General features: G+C 35.3%; 1 protein-coding gene across 1 annotated transcript in view; it reads left to right on the top strand.

The window, feature by feature from the left end:
* Positions 1 to 25,305, top strand: part of SEMA3D (semaphorin 3D) — a 210,109-nt gene that overhangs the window by 61,737 nt on the left and 123,067 nt on the right. The window contains exons 3-4 of the mRNA XM_033440035.2: positions 8,747 to 8,772; positions 10,398 to 10,588. Of these exons, the coding sequence (XP_033295926.1) occupies positions 10,438 to 10,588 (151 nt within the window). The 5' untranslated portion in view covers positions 8,747 to 8,772; positions 10,398 to 10,437. The remainder of the gene's footprint in view (positions 1 to 8,746; positions 8,773 to 10,397; positions 10,589 to 25,305) is intronic.

Below are 25,305 nucleotides of genomic sequence, written 5' to 3' on the forward strand. Positions count from 1 at the left end.
CTTTCAGTCAGGAGATATTACTTTCCTATTTTCTGGGTTATTATAGTCAATAAACTAAAAATTATTTTTGAGCTCCTGCTATATATCAATGTTTTGCTGTGTTATGATAATCATAGGATGTTAATAATGAAGTTAGATCAACCACACTTTGTAAGCTGTTATGAATTTCAAAATATACTTTATAATAAAATAACAATTTTAAGGTTAGTAAAAAAATGTAAAAAATTGATCTTGGATAAAATATAACTTTTTAAACATGACTATTTTTTCATGCAAGAAAATTCTTTTAATTAACTATTTAATACTTTACATATGTCAAAGGATGTCAGCAACTTATAAAATATAAAGTACGTAAACTTCTTAAGTAGCATCATAACTAGAAAGGGTAACTTGTTTAAAGAAAGTGAAACGTAAAGAACACTGATAAGAGTTTGTGAAAGATCTTTTCACGCATTTTAAAAATAAAGGTGGGGGTAGGAATGGAAAACAGTACACTGAAGTAAATAGGATAGATGGATAGGATAGATGCAAAAAAATTCAAATGTGTATGTAATGTATTACGATCCAATATAAAGGATATATTGAATTGTAGTATATGTCATTACTATATTTTGAGTACACCATTGAGTATAGTATATCCTTCAATTCTACATAGCCCGCAAGGTTATTTAAAATTCCCTGTTTTCCCCTTTGAAGCTAGTATCCTTTCTGGAAAAGACACCAAAAGAAGCCTGATCCTTTTAATCTTTTAAAACAAGTGAAAATATTAAAGCCAAGCATTATACATATTCACCAGTGTGTATTCTATTTTGAATCTGTTTCTTATATGAAGTTATTATTTGATTGGATATTTAGTTATTTTCTCTTTCTTAAAGAACTACATCATTTAATTTATTTTTTCATTGAAGTATAGTTGATTTACAATGTTGTGTTAATTACTGCTTTACAGCAAAGTGATTCAGTTATACATATATGTACATTTTAAAAAATATTCTTTTCCATTATGATTTATCATAGGATATTGAATATAATTCTCTGTGCTATACAGTAGGACCTTGTTGTTTATCCATTCTATATATAATAGCTTACATCTGCTGACCCCAACCTCCCACTCCATCCCTCCCAAATCCCCTCCCCCTTGGCAACCACCAGTCTATTCTCTATGTCTGTGATTCTGTTTCTGTTTCATAGATAGATTCATTGGTGTCATATTTTAGATTCCACATATAAATGATATAATATGGTATTTATTTTTCTATTTCTGACTTACTTCACTTAGTATGATAATCTCTAGTTGCATCCATGTTGCTGCAAATGGCATTATTTCATTCTTTGTTTATGGCTGAATAGTATTCCATGGTATATATATACCACATATTCTTTATCCGTTCATCTGTTGATGGACATTTAGGTTGTTTCCATGTCTTGGCTATTGTGAATAGTGCTGCTATGAACATAGGGGCACATGTATCTTTTTGAATTACAGTCCTGTCCAGTTATATGCCCAGGAATGAGATTGTTGGATCATATGGTAATTCTATTTTTAGTTCTGTGAGGAACCTCCATACTGTTTTCCATAGTAGCTGTACCAACTTACATTCCCACCAACAGTGTAGGAGGGTTCCCTTTTCTTCACAGCCTCTCCAGCATTTATTATTTGTAGACGTTTTAATGATGGCCATTCTGACTGGTGTGAGGTGATACCTCATTGTGGTTTAGTACATCATTTAATTTGAATGAGTAGCACTGGAAGCACTCCAGATACAATTGTATCTTATCCTTCATGACAAAATTCAGACCATCACTGATTGTCCCCGCTTAAGCCATAGAAATGGAGTTTGTTTATTTACTTGCATGGTCATTTGTTTGTTTTGGTGGTAACCTGTGATTATTTTCTTCATTTATCTTCATACTTTTGGAAATCATATAATAGTTCCCTGAGAACTCTTTATTTTACAGCCCTTATAAACTCTAGGCATATGTTCAGGTCATTATTAAATGTCTTTAAAACCATAATTTGCTTTTGTACTTAAAAAGAATCTTAATAGAAAATTAAATCAAATGTAGTAATTTAAAAATGGCTGATACACATTTATCACTTACTATGTATTGGGCATGGTGTAGTGCTTTACATCATGGTATATAATCCTTACAACAAATGAATTAAATACTGGTATAATCTACTATTTCAGATGCGATAAGTGAGACACAGTGAAGTTAAGTAACTTTCCCATCAATAAACAGGAGGCCAGCGGCAGACCTGGGCTTTGTGCCTGCGTGCTCAAGCACCATGCCACTCTACTTCTGACATGTCCTGGAGGAGTTATGGAAGGTATAACTGGGCATGTTTAGAAGTATAGGCAGAAGAAATTGAACAATGCAATCATATAAGTGTACAAAAATGAAAATTATAATATTAGTTTATGTATAATAGTTACAACTTTATTTTCAAATTATTTTTAGTGTTTTAATAGCAGAACTAAACCAAATGTAAGAGTATTGACTGGGTCATAGTCTTGAGAACTTTTGAATTTCTGGTAATAGCTGGTAGATCATCTGTGACAAAATTCAGAGTTCTATTACAGATAACTGTCTTCAGAGACCCAGCCCTTTTCTGGGCTAGCAGCCCCTACAAAGAGCACATGCAAACTTATGTTGTAATATTTGCCTAAGAAAGACACAATAGCCATCAGTTGTTGAATTCGATTTGCTAAAGATAAATTTTAAAATATTAATGACTTTCACATTTAATTACATTAAAATTATTTTATTTATTTATCTATTTACTTACCTATTTAATTTATTTATAGCAGAGTAGGGTCGATTATCATGAAATTCAAATCTGATGTGAAGACTGAGTTTCTAAATTCTGCATATGACACTTAGGTCCCTTCACATGCTGCCTATTTTTATTCCCAGATAGTTTTATGTTTATGAAGTGAATTATTTAAACTCTTCTTGCTATGCATGTGGAATCCTTACATTGCTAGAAACGTTTATTTCCCTTAGGCATTTCATTAAATAGTGAAGAAAGAAATAAATTGTGTTCATGTGTTTAGCACATCCTTTTGCTTTTTAAAAAAGTCATTTAACTTATCATAAGTGTTTTGGTCTCAGAAGTACCTGCATTCCTGGAGAATTTATGGGAATATGAGGTTCAGGGTCACATTTTTTCTGCTCTGTGCTGTTTTTCAGATTAAGAAGTTTGCTTTTAGATACTGGAGTTGCTGGCAATTCGATTGGATTTCTTGGTCTGTTTATTTAAAAGTGTTAGGAGTTTTAAAGAGAATCCTTATAATTGTTCTATATCACATGCCTTAAAAACGTAATTTAATTAGTTCATTATTATTTACTAGTTTCCAATAGTTACAACCTTTAGATCCTAAATTAAATATAGTGTGAACCCATGTTATAATTTAGTTTTGCTATAGGAACTTACTTTACTATTTCCTATACATAAGTAGTTTTATACAATAGGTTGATATCATTTTTACAGCTTGGCAGCTAATAACCTCTGTATATTGTTTTTGAGGATATGATGAATCTCTTGTCTCACAGTCCTGTAAAGTATCCACTAAGCAATAAAAAAAAACCTTTGTTTCCTTCTTGTAGCGTAATTAATCTTTTCAATAAATATTTTTAACTGGAAAATATAACATACATGTGAAAATTGTAAAAAACAGCACCACCACACAGGTCAGGAAATAAAAAGAAATTCTTAACTGTACATGTTTGTCTGTCATTCCTATGCTGGTGCTGTGCTCTTCTCTTTGTGTGTCTTTGCACTGCTCCGTCCTTGTAAGTGCTGCTGAAGTAAAAGCACCATGAGAATATTTTTAAGTGTAATAAGATACCTATGTTGCTTTGAAAGACAAGCTACATGAGGTGCACAATTATTTCTGCTGATACAGAGACCATGGGGCCAATAAATTAATTTGTATATAGAAAATTTGTGTATTCGATCATTGAAGAGTCAATTTTTTAAAAGATGTAAATCCATTTATTGCCCACATAGCAGAAATAGTAGATCAGTATTGTAAAGTCTGGGAAAATTTTTATTGGGCATATAACTCAATGTCTAAATTAATAGCTAAATGTGTGCTTTAGGAAAGAAAGTTAAAGCTTTTGGATATTTACCAGAACATGATTCTGTTTTGATGCTAATGATATTCCTAAAAGATAAAAGGAATAAAATAGAGAAACTTCTCAATAACAGACACATGGTTAACTCTTTTTATTTCAAGAAAATATGATTGTTCTGCTTTCTTAATTACAGTAATTCCTACTCTGCTTTATTCAATATTTCATTTACTTAAAAATCTCTTTTTAAACTGCTGAGGGCACGTATCAGAATATTTGAGGTGTAGGATGTTAAGTTTTAAAAAACAATCAGTTTAAATAATATACATTTATATTTTGAATACAAAAGGCAGACATTAAAATTTGACAAGATATCCTATAATTCTCAAAATGTATGTCAGAATTCCAAAGCGTGAGGGATAAGATTATCTTGGTCATGAAAAGATGCGTGGATCAAAATGCTCTCTAAAAAATGAGAATTTGGAAAGAAAAATCTTAAACCTTTGAATTGTGGATTATTCAAATTTAAAGAGAAACAAACTATGATTATGCTGTTGTTGCTTTCTCTGACCCAACAAATTGATAACCATTAGTGATCTGCTTTGAGTAGCCAATTAATATGAGATATAGGCAAAAGAAGATGGCTAGCAAAGTCATTTATAGTCATGTCTTACTAATTTTTTCTAACTGTGTTAATTATTTGAGCAGTTTGGGCGTCAGAGGCACTTGATTTCTTTAGGACTTCTTTACAACGTAAGCATGGTTTTGCTGTTACTGTCATGTTCAGGAAAAAAATGTAACCCACGATATTAAATCTAACATGTTACACATGTATGTTCTGAAATCTCATTATTCTATTATTTTTTATTGAGCTGGATTCATTAGAGGTAAGATCGTGGAGAATTTGATCTGGCTCTAAGTACAAGGCTATAAGTCTTCCAAACTCAAGTAACATGTAACACTGGTGCTTTGGTGAGCAGGGATTTATACAACAATATACTTTCAGTGTATTTTAGAAATACAAACATTGTGTTTAAACCACTGCAAAATAAAAATGGAATTACTGTAATTTATTCTTACTGACATAGAGTTTAGCATGTAAGTCTCTTTTTTCATGATCTCTGAAAAATCAGATGGTCTGACAGACTCCTGTGGAATATATCAATTGATGAAGAATTTGTGACATCTGAAGGCAATGAAGTCTATTAATGGACAGTTAAAATTCGTCAACCAAAAGTTCCTACCCTATAAATTCCATCCATTGGTAATAATACTGTACACTTGAGCAGTGATTGCATACTGTCGATGGTACTAAAGTAGTAGAATATCATGTATATTAGAAAACACAGAAAGAGAAATTGGAAACGGATGACATAAAATAAATGTAAATGACAATTTTAGCGTTCCAAGCACCCTTCCAGTGAGCCTTCATTCATCTCACTTGCATTCTGCTTTGATGTCACTGCACTTGATCAATGGAATGTAAGATATCTCTCTGCAAACATAAAGTTTCTCCTTGTTTGCCTATGTTGTCTCTTTGTTGTTCAAGTTTATTCTATAATTTCTGTTTGGTTCTTTGTCGCTATGTTCCATTTCCCTGCCAGGAAGTAATGTTACTAAATTGATCAGTCTATGTACTCTATAGGAAAACCATCTGATCAAACAATAACTCAAAAATATGAGTTACAGTTAGGCTAAAGTGAGTTTATACTGGTAGTACCTTTAATTTGGGGATGGTCATAGCTCTTTGTGTCTCATGAGTAAGATAAAAAATTCTCAAGTGACCTCATGTGCACCACCACAAAGGTATGAAGGACAAGTAACTCTTTATAAATTAAGAAATCAAGGATTCTTTTTCTCCCTTCTCCAACCTACGCACACACACACAAGCACACACATACCTGAGAAATGATCCTATGTCTAAGTTCAAGGTTTTCAGGTGTGAAGACTTATCATGTATTTTCTTTTCCTATGCATATGGTCTATTTTTTCACTATAATTATACGTTCTTGCAACAAATAGATATAAATAAGAGAAATCAATGAAGTTCACATGTAAAATTTTCTATTCCTTGCTCCTCAAATAATATTTTTGACGATTTACCATCTATCTAATAAGTTCTGGACTCTTTGTATTCCTTTGGGAAATGGCACAAGGCCTTCTTGAGTGTGAGATTATGCATTTGGAGCTCTGATTTAGTGGAACAGTGTGTAAAAATCTCTCATAATCACAACACTCCCCATTGGCTCCACATCTGAAGATCCCCAAGGGTGCTGTTTGTCCCAGTGAACATGTGGAACAGATTATGTGCAGTTAATTGGCTCCAGGTCGAGCTTGTTACAGACAGTAGCATGCAGTATAACCTATGCAATTCACCAAATCCACCCACTTTAGGTTAAATCACACCTACTTCTCTCTGTAATTCCTCCCAGATGCGGGACACACACATGTGTAGGTACAAAAAACACACAGATACACACGCTGACATGCACTGGAAGATAGCAAAATATCAACAGATTATTGGAGACGTTGTTGGCAATACATTTAACCCATAAATTATCTCAATTAAAAGATTAATTATTGAATTCAAAGGATTGTTGGGAGGAAAAACAAAGAATTAGGAGAAAAATATATAAAGTTTAAAAAAAAGTTCCAGGAGTTTCAGAATTTTTGTTTTATTTTGTCCCTCACCCTCAACAAATGGTTCAGCACGTGTGGGCACTTATTGGAATGTCATACTAGCAAGGAAAGCAGTGCTTTGATTTTTAAGTTATTTAACAATATTAATGAGTTAGGTAACAAGGAACAGTGTGACTACTGTTCATTGGAAACCAAAACATCAATCTTCTTAACTTATAGTGTTGGACCACAGGGCATGTCTTAGCGATTAATGACCAGTTGGAGGAGTAGATATCTCAATACATAGCTAAGGGCCATTAACCTCAACTGGTCATTAATTCACAGGAAATGTCCTGTACTGAGGTCATTATTGCTAATAAAATGAACACACGGAAAGTTTCCTCTCTTTCGCGTGTGTACATAAACATACATTCACATTACATGCATTGTTACATGTCATAAAAAAAAGTAGTATTACATATGTCCAGAAGCTCAGAAAAACTAAACCTAATGAGAAATTTAATATACTTAATCTCTATATTCAACTAACCTTTCACTCTTTGTGGAGGGTATGGGCAGGTGGAAGGATACATGTTTGTGTGGCAAAGCTGTGGAGCTGCTGTGATCTTCTGCTAACATGTGGACATAGGGAAAAGTAAAAGAAACAGGCAAGTGGGATTAGAGAAGCACTGATGAATATGGATGAAACCAGCACATATGATCTAAGACCAAAGGCAGTGTGGAATAACAGCATCGTTTGAGTCCTAATATTGTATATTAGCTACCAGAACAGGCATGAGGCACATTTAAGCATTAGGCTGAATCCCTCTTTGGTTTCCTCTCTCTTTCACTCCACTGGATTATGCTACATTGTCTCACCCTTCGCAGGCCTATCATGCTTCCAGCTTTTCAGAAACCCTTAACTAGGTATCATTGTTACCTGGAAATGTCTCTTTTTGCTTTTTATTCTCCTTTCTCTGTCCTCTATGAAACTATCCTTGTCTTACTTAAACCTATATGATACTCCTTTGAGCTGCCTTCCATAGCATCTTATAAATATCTCGATTTTAGCAATTATTTCATGATACTTTATTTGTGTATAATCAACTGCTCCTTTCAAATAAGAATCTTATCTTTCTTCTCACTTTAATAAATCATTGGAGATGAGTTATGGTGTTAATGACCATAAGTGTATGTGTATTATATATTCTTAAATGCATATTCTTATTTGCAAAAAAACAGTAAGTATTTAAGGAGAATCTGTAACTCAAAGAATGCATCTGTGTTTTTTGTGTAAATGTAAAATTGAAAAGTTGCAAACATGCATTTCTTAAGACAGTGAGTAAATTAAAACTCACATAACTTAAAACTAATCCTGATAAATTTTTCTGTAGACCAGTTAAGTGACTCTGTTTTTTGCCAATAGCATATGCGTTTTCCTACTAGTTTTGAAATAATACAACTCTTTATTTTTTAAGCGTTTGTTTTAAATGTTATTTACAGAAGGGCTTTATTAGTGTTTTATTTTAAAATATATATTACTGAAATTTTTAAAACTAGAATTTTCATTAAGGACTGCTAATAGTGTAGATCTTTTTGGTCAGACAGACATTCCTGTTTTCCCTTAAATTATATCATTAGGTGAACTCATCAAGAAATGTCAAGTAAATGTGAATAAAATATGTTATATGTGGCAAATGTGAATAAAATATGTTATATGTGACACATTCACATATGTCAAGTAAATGTGAATAAAATATGTGTGACCTACGATATTCTTAAATGAGTATCTAAATGAACTTGATTCTTTTCATTTGTAGTAATCTTCTAAATCAAATAACTAAATATGCATGGATTACACACAAAGACAGAATAGTTTGGTACTTCCTACGGGTAATTAAAGTAACTGAGAAAATATACTTTATTAAGCCTTCATATTCAACGTTTCATGAAGAAACAACATACAATTTGTAGTCTATTCTTAGAATGTTTGTCTTGTATAAAAAATTAATACATCCCTATATTTTATTTTATTTCACATTCCCAGATTGATCTTAACTTCTGAGATTTAAGGTAAGTTTAAGGAACCTTGATTCAAAGTCATTGAGGCATTTTAGTAAAGACTTGATCTACCATAAGAAAAATACTCTTATTTAGACATTCTCTTAAAACTAAGCCATATAGACATATTTATTTTGATATTAAATAATTACAAAAATACTAAAGTATAATACTTTTTTATTATGGCTAAAGCTGTTACCAAGAAATTATTGGCACTTGAAGCAGGTACCACATCTGGAATCCTCCCAGGAAGTACGCATAGCAAGATCCTTTCTGTGGGCTATTTATTAGAAGATGTCAAGGAGAAAGAAGAGAAGTTGAAGACTGCATCAAGAGTTGAAGGTCACTTGATTCTGCCATAATGAAAAGCACCTAGAGACTTAGGGGCTAAGGAGGCTGATTCTAGCTGAAGTCCAGAACAAATGTTTTAATCCATCTCTTATTTGCAGCATGACCTTGAGAGAATTATCAAACCCTGTACCTCAGTTTCCTCATCTGTAAAACGAGGAAAATAATTACCTATCTTTCTTGACCGTCATTAGCATTGATTAAAAAATAAACGGAGGCATATTAAAATTTTTAAGAGTTTATTTGAGCAAAAATCAGTTTGAATTGCGCAGCACCAAACTGGAAGTGGTTAGGAGCATCCCACTGATAGGATATTAGGGCGAAGACTTAGGAAACAAAGAAAGGAAATTATTTTATTGGCTATAGCTTAAAGCCTAGTTAACTGGTTGTTCTTAGAGTTCTGAGTTCATAGCTTTGAGGCATTTACAGGCTTAGAGTTTGTTTGATTAGGTGGGCTACCATGGCATTAGAGCCACCTCAGTCTAATGACCTACTTCTTTAATGAATTTAACAGCATTAAGTGATTTATGTAACACACTTCTTAAAAAGTATCTGGTTCATGTAAATACTCAACGAATATTATTTGTAATTATTATTACCAGGCTTAGTTTGAAATATGTGTGTTTTGATTTATTCCATGTCTTAACAAAGACAACCAAGGCAGCTTGTTTATGGCAACCTAGTTAAAAACCGCCTCCTCTTATAAACCCTTTTATTTTACAGTGCTGCCCTGTGTGGAGTAGTATAGGGTGCGGGTAAGATTGCCTTGTCCCAGGCCTAAAATCTATACTGGTGGCCCCGACCTGATCATGTCCAGTTGTCCCAATTTTAGGTGAACTGTTAAAATATGTTTTGTGAGAAACGAACTCTCTGAAAATGACAGCTTTTATTAAATTTTGGTTGAGAATCTTTTCCTTTGAGAATGGTATGGGGAAAGTGTAGGCTTCTACCAGTACTCTTATCTGATCAAGAATTCATCAAGTTACAGAAAGAATTGGTCACTCCTATATTTGCATGAAACAAAACAAAACAAAAACTTTAGTAGAAGAATAGTTGCTAATTAACATAAGTAGTTGACTTTTTAGGTCTGTACTCATGTCCTGAGTAAAGCCAGACCTGAATTTTATTACTCAGTTCTGATTCGTTTCCCTTGCAACAGTTTCTAAGAGCTGAACAAGAGACAAGGAGCAAGTATTTTTTTAAATCTACATACGTTCATAAAATTATAATTTAGTAAGTGTAGGAAAATCTGCAAACTGCTATATTAATAGTTCTTTTCTTCTTTTTAGATTAAATTAACGCTGTTTGAAACAGAACATTGTTTTCATCATGATTGTTACTAAAGATGAGAGACCAAAGTCCAGAAACCATGATTTTTACCTTTTTCATGCCCTGATGATGCTAAGCATGACCATGCTGTTTCTTCCAGTCACTGGAACGTCTAAGCAAAATATTCCACGACTCAAGCTAACCTACAAAGGTAAATGTGTCAGTGTTTTTCAGGTTGCCTTCTTTTATTTAGAAATGCATACTGACTTCAGTGAAATGTTTGTAGTATTGGCATCAGTTAATAATCAGATTATTATAGGGGCTTCCCTGGTGGCGCAGGTGCTAAAAACACAAAACAAAAACCAGGTGCTAGGATCTGAGAATTACGTGTTAAGAATGGTTAAAGCAAAACAAAACAAAACAAAACATGGGGCTCCCGGGATTCCCTGGTGGTGCAGTGGTTGAGAGTTCGCCTGCCGATGTAGGGGACACGGGTTCGTGCCCCGGTCTGGAAAGATCCCACATGCCGCGGAGCGGCTGCGCCCGTGAGCCATGGCCGGTGAGCCTGCGCGTCCGGAGCCTGTGCTCCGCAACGGGAGAGGCCACAACAGTGAGAGGCCCGCGTACCAAAAAAAAAAAAAAATAATAATAAGAAGAAGATTATTACAGAATGCAAAGCCCACTGATTCATTATTCTTGGTGAAGAAAATAGACACCAAAACTGTTAATGTATGCTTTTCAGTTCATTATTTACAATTTTAAACTACTGATTAGCATAATTAGGAAATTTTGGTCAGCAAGTTGTAGTCAGTTTTTTGGTTTTGTTTTTTTTGGCTATGCTGTGCGGCATGTGGGATCTTAGCTCCTCTACCGCAGATGGAACCCGCGCCCCTTGCATTGGAAGCATGGAGTCTTAACCACTGGACCGCCAGGGAAGTCCCTGTAGTCAGTTTTATATTAAAATAAATCAATACCTATGTATGGTCAGGCCACTCAAGATAGCTGTTCTCTTGCTCTCTGTAAGTCCCCTGTTCAACCAGTGCCTGCTTCACCTATACCCTACTCACCTGACAGAGCTTCCTACGTGCTTGCCCCATGCCCCAGCTAATGATTGTTCTAATTTTAGCCACCATGCTAGCCTATCAAAGGGGCAGTTAGGGGCGGGCCCCTCGGCTGGTTTCCCTGGTAACTGATGAGCCAAACTGCCGTCAATTTCCCTTATAAGTGGTAACCTCCCCCTGCCTGTGGGAGTGAAGCCTGTCCGCTTTGTCCTGCTTCGGTGTGAGCCGCATCCATGGTGGGGTGTTGCTCCAGAACCTTGCTTCAGACATGTAAGATCTCCCATCCATTAAACCTTTGATGGCTCTGTCGCTGACTCTGGGCTCTTTGGTCTTGAAGCTGGACAAGCACAAGCCTTGTAGGCCTGTGGGGTGCAGCTCAACAGCCTAAAAATAGAAAAATCATTAATTCTATACAGCTGCTACTAATTCATTGATCCTTAGTATTTTTTAAAACAGTAAGATATCTTCAAAAATATTAACAAACTAAAATACCTTGAATATCTCAAGCATATACATATTTTATTGTTTAAAAAATAGTCTGTGTGAAAAGCTTAAAATACAGAGATGAGAAAACATTTAAGAAATGAAATCTACTAAGCTAATTGTTTTTAAATGTTTAAATTAGTATGAAAGCAAAGTTTATATACTAATATGTGTTTATATGTAAGTGTAATATATCAATATATATATCAAGAGAGAAAACGAGCCAAGTTTCATGCTCAAAGATTTTTTTTTTTTTTTCTGTAATATCCCCTTGGCTTCTTTAATACCTAAGTAATGAGAGGAATGTAGGGAACTCAAACTCCTCTATTCTGAACTTGGCGGGTAAAAATCATGCTGGCAGTTCTAATCTTTAAGACAACTTATTTTCAGCTCAAATTAAATATCAATAGTAAAAGCAAATTTGATGTCTAATGTAAGCTTAAGTGGAATTATCTTATTTGACTCATTACACATTTCATATGTTGGTATTTGTTTGGAATTTATACCTCATGAATTAAAGAGTTAAAGTAACATTATTTTTGAGTTTTTGTATTCTCGAATTTCTAGAGCAGAGACAACTAATCTATGGTTAAAAAAATTCAGGGCATTGCCTTTGTGCAGTTGAGGGAAGGATCGAATGGAAAGGGATATGAGAGGAAACTTTCTGGGCTTATGGAAATGTTCTCTATCCTGATAGAGATATGGATCACCGAAGTATATAATATGGACTTTTCACAACCCATCATATTACACAAGTCAGATTTGTTTGCCTGTTTTCAAAATTTATCTTAAGAACAGAACAGAAAACAAGTATGAAAAGCCAAACAATAAAAAAAAAAAAAGAGAACGTTTGAAAATAGATTGAACGGAAAAAAAAAGGAAACACTACCTGGTTTCTATGATATAGTGAATAACACAGGAGCATTGCATTGACGAGGGTGGACAATGCAAAATAAATTAGACTTGGAAAGAAACTTTAATAATAGTTAATAATTACTCACTGAGGAGTCATCATAAGCAAAGCATTGGTATAAGGAGTATGTGTGAATGATGTCATTTTATCCTCATCACCACCCTGTGAGGTGGGGATTATTATCATCTGCCTAGAAATGAGGTTACTGAGGTACTGAGAAATTAAGGCCTCAAATTAGTTGGTGGCTCAGCTCCCGAGTCAGCCCCGTGCTTTGGAGAGCCTGGGTGCCTAATCATATTTCTCACACCCTAGACAAGAGCAGCAGTTCTTGCCTGAGGCACTTACCTAAGGAAGTGAACTTTAAAGTTGACAGAAGCATCATGCTGATATTTGACTAACTGATTATATGATTTCAATTGTCAACATTAAATGGAGTTGAAGACCACACCCTCTTGGTAGCCAAAAGAGATTTACAGACTTTGATAATCTTATGGGAAAAAGAGAGATGGTCATTGTGCTAATTTGTGTTCATAATCAAAATTTTATATGAGTGACTGTAAAATATTAACTCAAATGTGGTAACTTGATCATTAGAAAATAACAAATCAGTTCCTAAAAATAAAAAAAATTAAAAAACATTAATTTTATGTAGCTGCTGCTAATTAGTTTATCCCTAGTTAGAGGGTTTTTTTTTGGTATGAATCTATGTTTTTGTATTAATACTTGGAATCAACCATATAAGAGTTCAAAATCCTGTTTTATCTATCTCTCTATAGATTTTCACTCTTTCTAGCACCTAGTACTTATATAAAAGGAGAACTGGTATAAATGTTGGATTAAATGCAATAAGAACTATTCTTTGGATGGTTCTTATATTTAGTATACTTTCCAAATGTTATATTTTTTAGATATTTATCTACATGTAGATTGTCTATTGATACATGTCAAAAGCAGTAGCAAAGACTGAATGCAGGGAAGGAATTTTAAAAATCTCTCAACTCACTCTCAATAGACACACACACACACACACACACACAAACACTCACTCACTCCCCCCTCACCCCCTCTCCCCCTTGTCTCCCCTTTCTCCTCTCCCCCCTCCCCCCCCCCTCCTATAGCGCCCTGTGGCTGCTGTTAGCCATTCATTGCCAGATTGTATGCTAATAATAGAGTCATGATCTTGGCTAGGAGAATTACTGACAATGCTTACAGAATATTCCTCTTTCCACCTATAAGAATTTGGGGACTTTTCTTTGGAAATCATCAGTTCAGCACTATGAAGTAAGTATGCATTAACCATACACTTGGGAGAATTTCAACAGTTTCCCTAGCCACCTCTTCTCTGCCATATCTGAGAGTGTAAAAGGAAAGTAGTTCAAATCCTGATGTAATAGTTTTAAAAAGTAGCCTATTCCTGAATAAACAAAGTTATAACATAAACATCACTGCTAACTTGGGGTTATGACGAGGAAAATTCCTACCTCTGAGATAATAATCAGAACTCTCCTTTGGCATTTTCTCTTTCTCTTATGACTGACTAATGAGTGAAGATCACCTAACATCACCCATTGCTTAGTTTTGAGGGAGTCTAAAACTTCATGCTTGGCATTAAAATACTGCCAGCCTGTGAGGTTAGAAAAATCAGTCAAAATGAAAAATTAACTGTATTTTCAAAAATAATTCATTTTTATGGGCACAAAATCAGCTTTGCTTTCCATAACTCAAGCTTCCTTAGGTGCAGACCAGAGACACAGCCAGTATCAGTAGAGTTAGCTACTTTAAACAGCTGCAAGATTATTTTGAGGGATTTCTTAAAGGCCAACAGAAATATAATAACCATTTTATCCAAAGAATGCTCTTTGATAAAGACTTAGCTTTGAACCTCTGAATCCACAGGAGCTTGTTTGGTTCTATTGTTGTGTAAAGAGATTTCCCCTCAGTTGCATATTTTGAATCCTTGCACATTTATGCATACTAAATCAGTTTCTTGAGTAACAAGTAAGGAAACCTAGAGGTCAGGATGTTCTGTATTTCTGGGTTTTGTTTTATAAGGGTAATATATATATATGGCCTTACCAGGTGAGCTTCTCACAGTGACTTGTATGCTTTATACTGCAGATGTAGTAAATATAACTTTTGAAAAATGACCAACTTCAGTCTTGGCAATTACTGTAAGCATTTTTTGTATTATAAATCATCATGAAGGAACTCATGCGGGTTAAGGATATTTATACCCAGGAATCGTTTGTATCTGCAATGGTATTTGTTTGGACAACTCCTAAAGATGAGATAGGTAATATAGCTAAAGAGGGAATGGGCAAAAACTTTGAAAAAGGAAGAGAAAAGTCACTGTCCCCCTGGAATTTCTTTACCAGATAGGGAGGCAAACAATAAACAGGTAAACAAACAGATGAAGGTTATTTCAAATAGTGGGAAGTTCTATCAGGAACATCAAACAGGAGACTGCATCCAGGACCCTACTTAGACTTTAGGACACTATGAAGAACCATCACTTTTATACCCATTTTATAGATAAGAAACATGAGGTTAGAACCTGAAGGCCTTGCCCCAAAGCAAGAAGCTGTTAAGTGGCAGAACTAACTTGTGTGTTTTCACCTTTCTAGTTCCAGGCCCATGTTCTTGCCACCTTGTGCCCTTGAGGGAGGCATTGCATGTTCAGGAACATAAATATCAAGATATATAAAAAAAAAATACAAGGTTTCATTATTACATCTTTGGCAGTATGCTTTTCTCAGTAACTACCAATAGTACTAATTATTTTTTGCTCCTCCAAAACTTACGTCTTTTCATAGAAAAGAAAACTGGAAATCATCTTTAAAATTTTTATCTGCTATTGTATAACTAAACATTAGTGCATTTGATAGAATAGTTCTTTATCTTGTTTGAGTCTTCTGAGGAATGAGTGGATAAGTCTATATATTTTTCATTATTTAAAAATGACTCTATTTAGCTGTGAAGTGTGGCGTGCCTCAAGTAGAGATTCATGGCCATTTGACTCATCTAACTTGTTTGATTTGACTAGTTTTGTATAACTTCTGATATCTCGATTGAGTATAGCTGTGAAGAAGGCAGGTTCTGAAGCCAAACTGCTTATTAGGTCTTAACTGCTGTTACTAGTTGTGGGACATATGGATGTTTATTTTATGTACTGCAGTTTTCCAAGTGCGTTAATTTGTTTAATTCTAATGAGGTAGTTGTGAAGGTGTCTTGATCCATGTAAAGCACGTAAAACAGTGTTTGGCATAGTAAACATTTAATAAATGCTGTCAATTATTAATTTTTGTGAAACACTATTATCTTGCTAGATATTAATGGTTGTTCCCAGACCAGAGTTTTCCCTATATAAACAAGTTTGAAAAATATTACATAGTTTCCTCCTGGGGATTTATAGCATATATTAAAATTGCTTCTGTTTACTCTCAAACATTTTATACTAGGGTTAGTTTCCCTCAGTCCAGTACCACCCACAGATTGTGAATTTACTGAAGGTACTTTCCAGTATTTTTATCTTCATGGTCTTCTAGTAGTTAACAAGCCCTTAGGTAGTTACTGACTTTGGTAAGAGTAGTGTCTTTGAGTAGTTGGTAGCCTTCAGGGTGGGTTAAAAGGAATCATAAAATCATTCATTCAGGAGTTCCTTTCTAAAGTGGACATTTTTGTTGTCAAATCAATGAGAAAAGAAGATGACTTGCTCTGAATATCTCTCCTTAAGTATATAGTAAAGAAGTATTATCAATCTAATAGTAAGAATTCCCATATTTTCTTCTATAGAGAAAGTCATTGATGGTTTAATTTTTAATGGACTCACTTGTTTTCCCAGATGTGTTTTCTCTAAACTGAGGCTGTGTGTGGGACTGGGTTTTCGTAGGTTTAAGAGCTCAAGGATAATATTATTGTGTATTTGATATTCAGCTCTCAGTGGTTAATAACAATAGTTTATGATGCCCACTGTTTCCAGCCCCATGCTGGCAACAAGGGGCTATGTTAGCAAGTAGAAGAGGCAAAACTCCCCGGCATCATGTAGTTTATATTCTGATACAGAAAGGTAGACCAGACATAAGTACATTACACAGCATGATGGAAGATGATAAGTGCTATGGAGAACAATGAATCGGGAAAGTTGATTGGTGGGGGTGTAGTAGTCAAATATGGCGCTCAAGAAAGAGCTCACCCAGAGAGTGATGTTTTCACAGATACTTCAAGAAATTATTGTTACAAGTCATGCAGATACTCAGGAAAGGAACATTTTTGGCAAAAGGAACAGCAAGTGCAAAAGTCCTGAGGTGGAAAGGTGTCTGGCATGTTCAAGGATCTTAAAGAAGACAGTATGGCAAAAAAACCTAGTGGAATGGGAGAAAGAAGAAAATTGATTAAATCAGAGAGTTAATAGGAGGGAAGAAGGATTAGATCCTTTCACTGTTGTCATTGTTAAAACGTTGGTTTTTAGTCTGAGTGTTATGGGAATCCATTGGAGAATTTTGAGCACAGAGGTGACATGGTCTGACTTTCATTATTATAGGATCACTCTGGTTTCTGTATTGTGTGTGCGCTGAAAGGGAGAGATCAGGGAAATAGGGAGCCAAGTCTGAGAGGACTGTAATAATCCAGGTGAGAAATGATGGTCTATGAGCCAGACTGGTTGCAGTGGAGGTAGGAGAAGAAGATATGAAGGTAGAGCCAACAGGATTTGTTGATGGATTGGATATGAAGTAAGAGAGAAGTCAAATCTGACTCCATGGTTTTTTTGTTTGTTTGTTTTTGATCTAAGGATGGGGTTACTATTAATTGAGATGGCAGAGATTGTGAAAGAATGTTGTGTGGGAAGATCAAGTGGACATATTCGTTTGAGAAGGCTATTAGATATCTAAGTAGGATACCTAGAAAGTACTTGAGTATATCATTTTTGGAGTTTATAGACGATGTCAATTGGAGATATGAATTTGGCAGTTAGCATAGAGAAAATTTTAAATCCATGAAATTCTGTGAGACGACTAAGGGATATAGAAAATTTAGAGGATTGAGTTCTGGGATACTCTTAAGTCAGGAAATTAGTGAAAGGAGGACTGAGCATCTCAGTGAACTAAAAGAAGTGCCCAGGTATGTAGGAGAAAAATCAGAAGTTGTGGTGTAGAGAAAGTTAAAGGAAGAAAGTAAGAAAAGGGACTACCAGCAGTGTCATATTCAGCTAATGTGTCACGAAAGATAAGTAAAAATTAACATTAAATTTAACAACAGGGGGCTTCCCTGGTGGCGCAGTGGTTGAGAGTCTGCCTGCCGATGCAGGGGACGTGGGTTTGTGCCCCGGTCCGGGAAGATCCCACGTGCCGCAGAGCGGCTGGGCCCATGAGCCATGGCCGCTGAGCCTGCGTGTCCGGAGCCTGTGCTCGGCAACAGGAGAGGCCGCAACAGTGAGAGGCCCGCGTACCGCAAAAAATAAATAAATAAATAAAATAACAACAGAAGTCTATTGTTGACCTTGATAAGAGCAGTGTCTTTAAGTGTGGGAGCCAGAGCACAACTAAGATGGATTCTGAAGAGCATGGGCTCGGGGGAACTGGAGGCAAGTGTAGACAGTTCTTTCAAGGAGTTTTCCCATAATAGAGACGTGGGCAGTAGTAGCTGGAAGGACAATGAGATCAAGAGACTTGTTTTTTTTCATGAGCTAAACAACAGCATATTTATTTGTTAATTGAAATATTCTAGGAGAGGAATAATTAATGATTCAGGAGAAATGTGGGATAATTCATACACTATTGAAGAAAATAATGATTTTTTTCCTCTAAAATCAGGATACTTTTAGAACATATGTTAATAAAACTTGCTTATTTTGCATTATAAACTATTGTTTGGTTCATTATCAGTGTCAACTGTTGTGTAGGTAGAAAGAGAGGTTAAGCAGATATAAAAATATATTCAGTTTGATATATTGATATAGGTTTGTAAGTAATACATATGTTTAGAAATTTGTTATGAAAGGATTTAGAAATAAAACTTCAGAAAGATTAACTAATAACCTCAGAGTCACATTAGTAGATAATTAAAAAGCTGATCCAAGCCTTCTGCGTTTCAGTACAATAGTGTTTGTACTACAACTTGCCTGTATCCAACACTGTGATTTAGTGATGATTAAAATCTATTTAACACTATGTAGAGCATTCTTCTAAACATGCTTGATCTGTAGAGGTTCACAGAGTGGTAGAAGTTACCTAATAATATATGGTAACATATGATGTAATATTGCCATACAAAAGTATCATATAAAAAGTGTTCCTGGAATTAGGAACATACATAAAAATCACTGAGGCCTATGTGGTCAGTAGCATCCTCCTGGCAGGGCAAAGGAGAGCTACATCATGAGACACTTGAATTGCATCCTTGTTATGCATAAATATGGAAGGAATTTATAAGGGCATAATTTAAGTAAAGGCAAATTTTTCTGGGATTAAACCCAGTCCACTATTTTTTGGTTAAAATAGGTTTCTTTGAATAGATCGTATACAGTATATAGTTGGTTTACTATTCTGTAAATTATTGAGGAGATAAAATTTTTTATCTACAGTTTTTTGTTTTATGACTTCACTTACCTAAAATTTGGCTCTAATTTCTTGGGTCTTATTAAATAAATTTTAGCAGTGAGATTCTTTCAGTATAAATGTAAAACTATAAGTTTACAGATATTTTTTTAAATGAATGTCATTGGGTCATTTTAACAGAAAATTTGGCAAATGCCTCTCTCTTAAGAACTTGTAATATACATTTTGCATTTTTCTGAGTCCTTTCAACATGCTGTTTTAATCCTATTAATTCAAAAGAGGCATAAATTAAAGCTAAAGTGCTTTTTATTTAGGAAGAAAGATACTCATAAAGAGGTTTATTTCACTAAAGCCAAAGTGAGCCAGACACAGTCTAGAAAATAAGATAAATATTTCAGTAATCCCAATGGAATGGTAAAGTGGAGGAAGCAATAGAAGTGAACTTGTCTGTGGGTATGTTCCATAAAAACAGTAAGTAGAATTGTTTTGAAAAAGAACCTTGCTTTTCTAAGTAATGGTAAATCTTAAAATATAAAATATAGCTGTAATGGGTGATAGGGCTTAGAGTTAGAAGAGACCTTGATAGGTTTTAGCTTTCTCTGCCATGTACTGTTCTTGTACCTTTAGAACAGTTGTTTGCTCTTTCTGAATCTAGGTTTTCTCATCTGGAAATTAGCGATAATCCTTTGGTTAAGGATCAAATGAAATAATAGAGGAAAAGCTCCTTGGAAGTTATAAAGCACAAATGGATATTATGATAGGCTTCAAAGAGAGACCAGACATAATATATTACTGAATTAATTGAAGTAGGATGTGAAGAAAATTCAAGGTCTTTAAAAATATATTTAGGCATCTTGGATACAATTTCTCCTGCCACACATAACAGGACATTTACTTGAAAGTCAATTAATAAATCATAACTTGTCATCTTTACATTTTCCTTCCAGGTTAATGCATATTAAATGAATGTACTTCTCTTCTTTGTATGAGAAAATGGAGGGGAAAAAGTTTTATATGTCTTTGGTTGAAACTAAGTAGGTTATTTATCACTTATAGCAATTAAGTTAGTTATAAGTTAATCACATTGGTCACAGCTGTACATCCCTAACTTATTCTAACAATGTAGTGTTGTAGAGGAAAAATAATAATAATTTGGCTATTTTGCATAAATTAACACATCATCATATAAGGGTTTGAGAGAAACTGTAGTGTGGAGAAGAAAGAAGAGTCCAGCACTTCAAGGCAATTGGGGCCACAGTATTCTTTAGCTTTTCTACTCCAGCTGTGGTTCAAGGACCAGTAGCGCCAGCATAATTTGAGAGCTTGTTAGAAATGCAGAATCTCAGGCTCCCTCCTAGACTTCTCCGTGAGAGTCTATTTTTTAGCAAGAATCCTAGCTGATCTGAATGCATGTTAATCCTGAGAAGCACTGCTTTGAGAGTGTTTTATTTCCAACTCCCTCCTCTTCCTACCCTCCTCTCCTCCATCCTCCCACCCCCAATACACACAGGAGCATTTGGATATCACAACAGGAATCTCTTATGATTGCAAAGCATTAGAGCCACAATTGGGTCTCCAAATGGCACATTAACCTCTCTGAATTATTAATAAGGCTGTAATAAATCCTGGTTTAGATGGAAGGTAGATAAACCAACATAAACAAGAATCACTAGAGTTTGAAAAATCATCAGTTAAATGTTTGTTAGACTTCATATGTGAAAGAAGATGTGATGAATTGCAGCAATGATTTAGACATTATTCTTGTCTGCAAGGGCTTCTAGTCTTTTTAAGGGACAAAATAACTGCAAAAAGATTGATGCCATAGGATTAGGGTAAATAAAACCAAACATTTCAAAGAATTTCGGAGGAGGTTGGGTGTGAAATTGAACTTTGAACATTGGAAGAAATTTAGAGTTTATTGAATAAAGTATATGTTGGCACTGGAGGATTTTGATCATGAAATTCTAACTTAATTCTAATTTAAGGGAGAAAACCAGAATAGATAGCATAATGTGGGAGAGATTGCAGAGGGAGGGGAGCAGGGAACAAGGTTGTTTAGGAGCCTGTTATAGTAATTTTGAGAAGCAGTAATATGGCTCTTAGCCTGGCTGATGATAAAAATAAATGTTTGAGGAAAAGGAATAGATAATTTGCATGAGGAAATCTATAAGGCTTTAAATTTACCTGGAAGTTGATGTGAGGGAAATGCAATATACTTACAGGTAGCAGTTATTTAAATAGGGGAATAAAAGAGTAAGGGAATAAGGAAGAGGAACTAAAAACGATTCTGTTATCTTGAGCCTGGGAACTAGGTCATGTCATTAAAGTCATTATAGTCAGTAGGACCAGGTGGTTGGGGGAAAAATGACAGTACCAAGCAGGCTACTGGAAATTCTGAACTGTGACTTGGGAGAGGCAGTGGGGTTTTACGTGTCTATTTTGAAGTCATCAGCAGAGAACTAACAATTTATGGGAAACTAAATGGAAAACATGATCTCATTGTTTATGCCCTGTAATACTGACTGAAATTAAGGAAGACATTATTCTGTGACTGTATTTTGAATCTCCCTCTTGGAAGTCCATAAGCATATTCTGATGCAAATTCTGTGCACACCTGTACAGAATTATCTTCCTTGGGTAAGCTAGAGGACCCTTTCTGGAGAAAACCTAGAGAAAAGTTGCACAGATAACTGACATCTGTTTGTTCTGAATGAAAAGCCAAAAGGAAATTCTCTTGAATCATGAAAATTAACTTTCAGATCAGATGTCACACTGAATGCCCAGCATGATAAGTGAAAAACAAAACAAGACATATTCAGGCCAATTATTTTAAGTTTTATAATAGCAAGAGTGAGGAGGTGAAAGGAAAAACAGAAGACATTCAAAAGCTTGGGACACTGATGGCATGAGACTTCTAAACCATAACTTTGGAAGCCAGAGGATAGTATGTAAACGCCTCAGCTCTCTGAGGGTGAAAGCTGTTCAGCCCAGAATTCTATAGTTAGACCAATTATCAACAAAGGTAAATTAAGGACATTTTCACACATGGAAAATTTCAAATATATAAGTCACAGTCACTCTCTTTTAGGAAACTTCTGGAGATGGGCTCACCAAAATAAGAAAATAAATCAAAGAGGAAAGACATGGGATCCAGGAAAAATGAGTTTCATACTAGGAGAGTGGTAGAAGGAAGTTTGAGGAAGCTATTCCTCAGGTCAGAGAATAGACAGTCCAGATTGGAGCAAGAGGAAGAAAGGGCCAAGAGGGGATGTTTCCTGAAGGAAAACAAAAACAATCTGACAGAATTCCATTTGAAAATTTTATGGAGGCATTTTTTAGAAGGTGTGGAAAGTTTTGATCATGATCTTAAGGAAGTCTAAGCAAATGTCACAATTGGGAAATTATTAACAAAAACAACATTTTTTTTATTTTCAAGAAAGAAAGTATAATCAGAGAACACTACTTTTTGTTTTTTAACATCTTTATTGGAGTATAATTGCTTTACCATGGTGTGTTAGTTTCAGCTTTATAGCAAAGTGAATCAGCTATTCATATATATATATATCCCCATATCTCTTCCCTCTTGCGTCTCTCTCCCTCCCACCCTCCCTATCCCACCCCTCTAGGTGGTCACAAAGCACCAAGCTGATCTCCCTGTGCTATGTGGCTGCTTCCCACTAGCTATCAGTTTTACATTTGGTAGTGTATATATGTCCATGCCACTCTCTCACTTTGTCACAGCTTACCCTTCCCCACCCCCCGTGTCCTCAAGTCCATTCTCTAGTAGGTCTGCGTCTTTATTCCCGTCTTGCCCCTAGGTTCTTCATGACCATTTTTTAAAAAAAGTTTTATTTATTTATTTTTGCTGTGTTGGGTCTTCGTTTCTGTGCGACGGCTTTCTCTAGTTGTGGCAAGCGGGGGCCACTCTTCATCGCAGTGCGCAGTCCTCTCACTTTCGTGGCCTCTCTTGTTGCGGAGCACAGGCTCCAGACGTGCAGGCTCAGTAGTTGTGGCTCACGGGTCTAGTTGCTCCACGGCATGTGGGATCCTCCCAGACCAGGGCTCGAACCTGTGTCCCCTGCATTAGCAGGCAGATTCTCAACCACTGCGCCACCAGGGAAGCCCCATTTTATTTTTTTGATTCCATATATATGTGTTAGCATATGGTATTTGTTTTTTGTTTTTTTTTCATTCTGTATGACAGACTCTAGGTCCATCCACCTCACTAGAAATAACTCAATTTCGTTTCTTTTTATGGCTGAGTAATATTCCATTGTATATATATGCCACATCTTCTTTATCCATTCATCTGTCTATGGACATTTAGGTTGCTTCCATGCCCTGGCTATGGTAAATAGAGCTGCAGTGAACATTGTGGTACATGTCTCTTTTTGACTTATGGTTTTCTCTGGGTATATGCCCAGTAGTGGGATTGCTGGGTCATATGGTAGTTCTATTTGTAGTTTTTTAAGGAACCTCCATACTGTTCTCCATAGTGGCTGTATCAATTTACATTCCCACCAGCAATGCAAGAGGGTTCCCTTTTCTCCATACCCTCTCCAGCATTTACTGTATGTAGATTTTTTGATGATGGCTATTCTGACTGGTGTGAGATGATATCTCATTGTAGTTTTGATTTGCATTTCTCTAATGATTAATGATGTTGAGCATTCTTTCATGTGTTTGTTGGTAATCTGTATATCTTCTTTGGAGAAAAGTCTGTTTAGGTCTTCTGCCCATTTTTGGATTGGGTTGTTTGTTTTTTTGATATTGAGCTGCATGAGCTGCTTGTAAATTTTGAAGACTAATCCTTTGTCAGTTGCTTCATTTGCAAATATTTTCTCCCATTCTGAGGGTTGTCTTTTGGTCTTGTTTATGGTTTCCTTTGCTGTGTAAAAGCTTTTGAGTTTCATTAGGTCCCATTTGTTTATTTTTGGTTTTATTTCCATTTCTCTAGGAGGTGGGTCAAAAGGATCTTGCTGTGATTTGTGCCATAGAGTGTTCTGCCTATATTTTCCTCTAAGAGTTCGATAGTGTCTAGCCTTACATTTAGGACTTTAATCCATTTTGAGTTTATTTTTGTGTATGGTGTTAGGGAGTGTTCTAATTTCATTCTTTCGCATGTAGCTGTCCAGTTTTCCCAGCACCACTTATTGAAGAGGCTGTCTTTTCTCCATTGTATATTCCTGCCTCCTTTAGCAAAGATAAGGTGACCATATGTGCCTAGGTTTATCTCTGGGGTTTCTATCCTGTTCCATTGATCTATATTTCTGTTTTTGTGCCAGTACCATACTGTCTTGATTACTGTAGCTATGTAGTATAGCCTGAAGTCAGGGAGCCTGATTCCTCCAGCTCCGTTTTTCGTTCTCAAGATTGCTTTGGCTATTCGGGGTCTTCTGTGTTTCCACACAAATTGTGAAATTTTTTGTTCTACTTCTGTGAAAAATGCCATTGGTAGTTTGATAGGGATTGCATTGAATCTGTAGATTGCTTCGGGTAGTAGTCATTTTCATAATGTTGATTCTTCCAATCCAAGAACATGGTATACCTCTCCATCTATTTGTATCATCTTTAATTTCTTTCATCAGTGTCTTATAGTTTTCTGCATACAGGTCTTTGGTCTTCTTAGGTAGGTTTATTCCTAGGTATATTGTTCTTTGTGTTGCAATTGTAAATGAGAGTGTTTCCTTAATTTCTTTTTCAGATTTTTCATCATTAGTGTATAGGAATGTCAGAGATTTCTGTGCATTAATTTTGTATCCTGCTATTTACCAAATTCATTGATTAGCTCTAGTAGTTCTCTGGTAGCATCTTTAGGATTCTCTATGTATAGTTTCATGTCATCTGCAAACAGTGACAGTTTTACTTCTTCTTTTTCGGTTTGGATTCCTTTTATTTCCTTTTCTTCTCTGATTGC

This window comes from Orcinus orca, chromosome 9 (assembly GCF_937001465.1).
Source record: "Orcinus orca chromosome 9, mOrcOrc1.1, whole genome shotgun sequence".
In the NCBI taxonomy this organism is placed as follows: Eukaryota; Metazoa; Chordata; class Mammalia; order Artiodactyla; family Delphinidae; genus Orcinus; species Orcinus orca.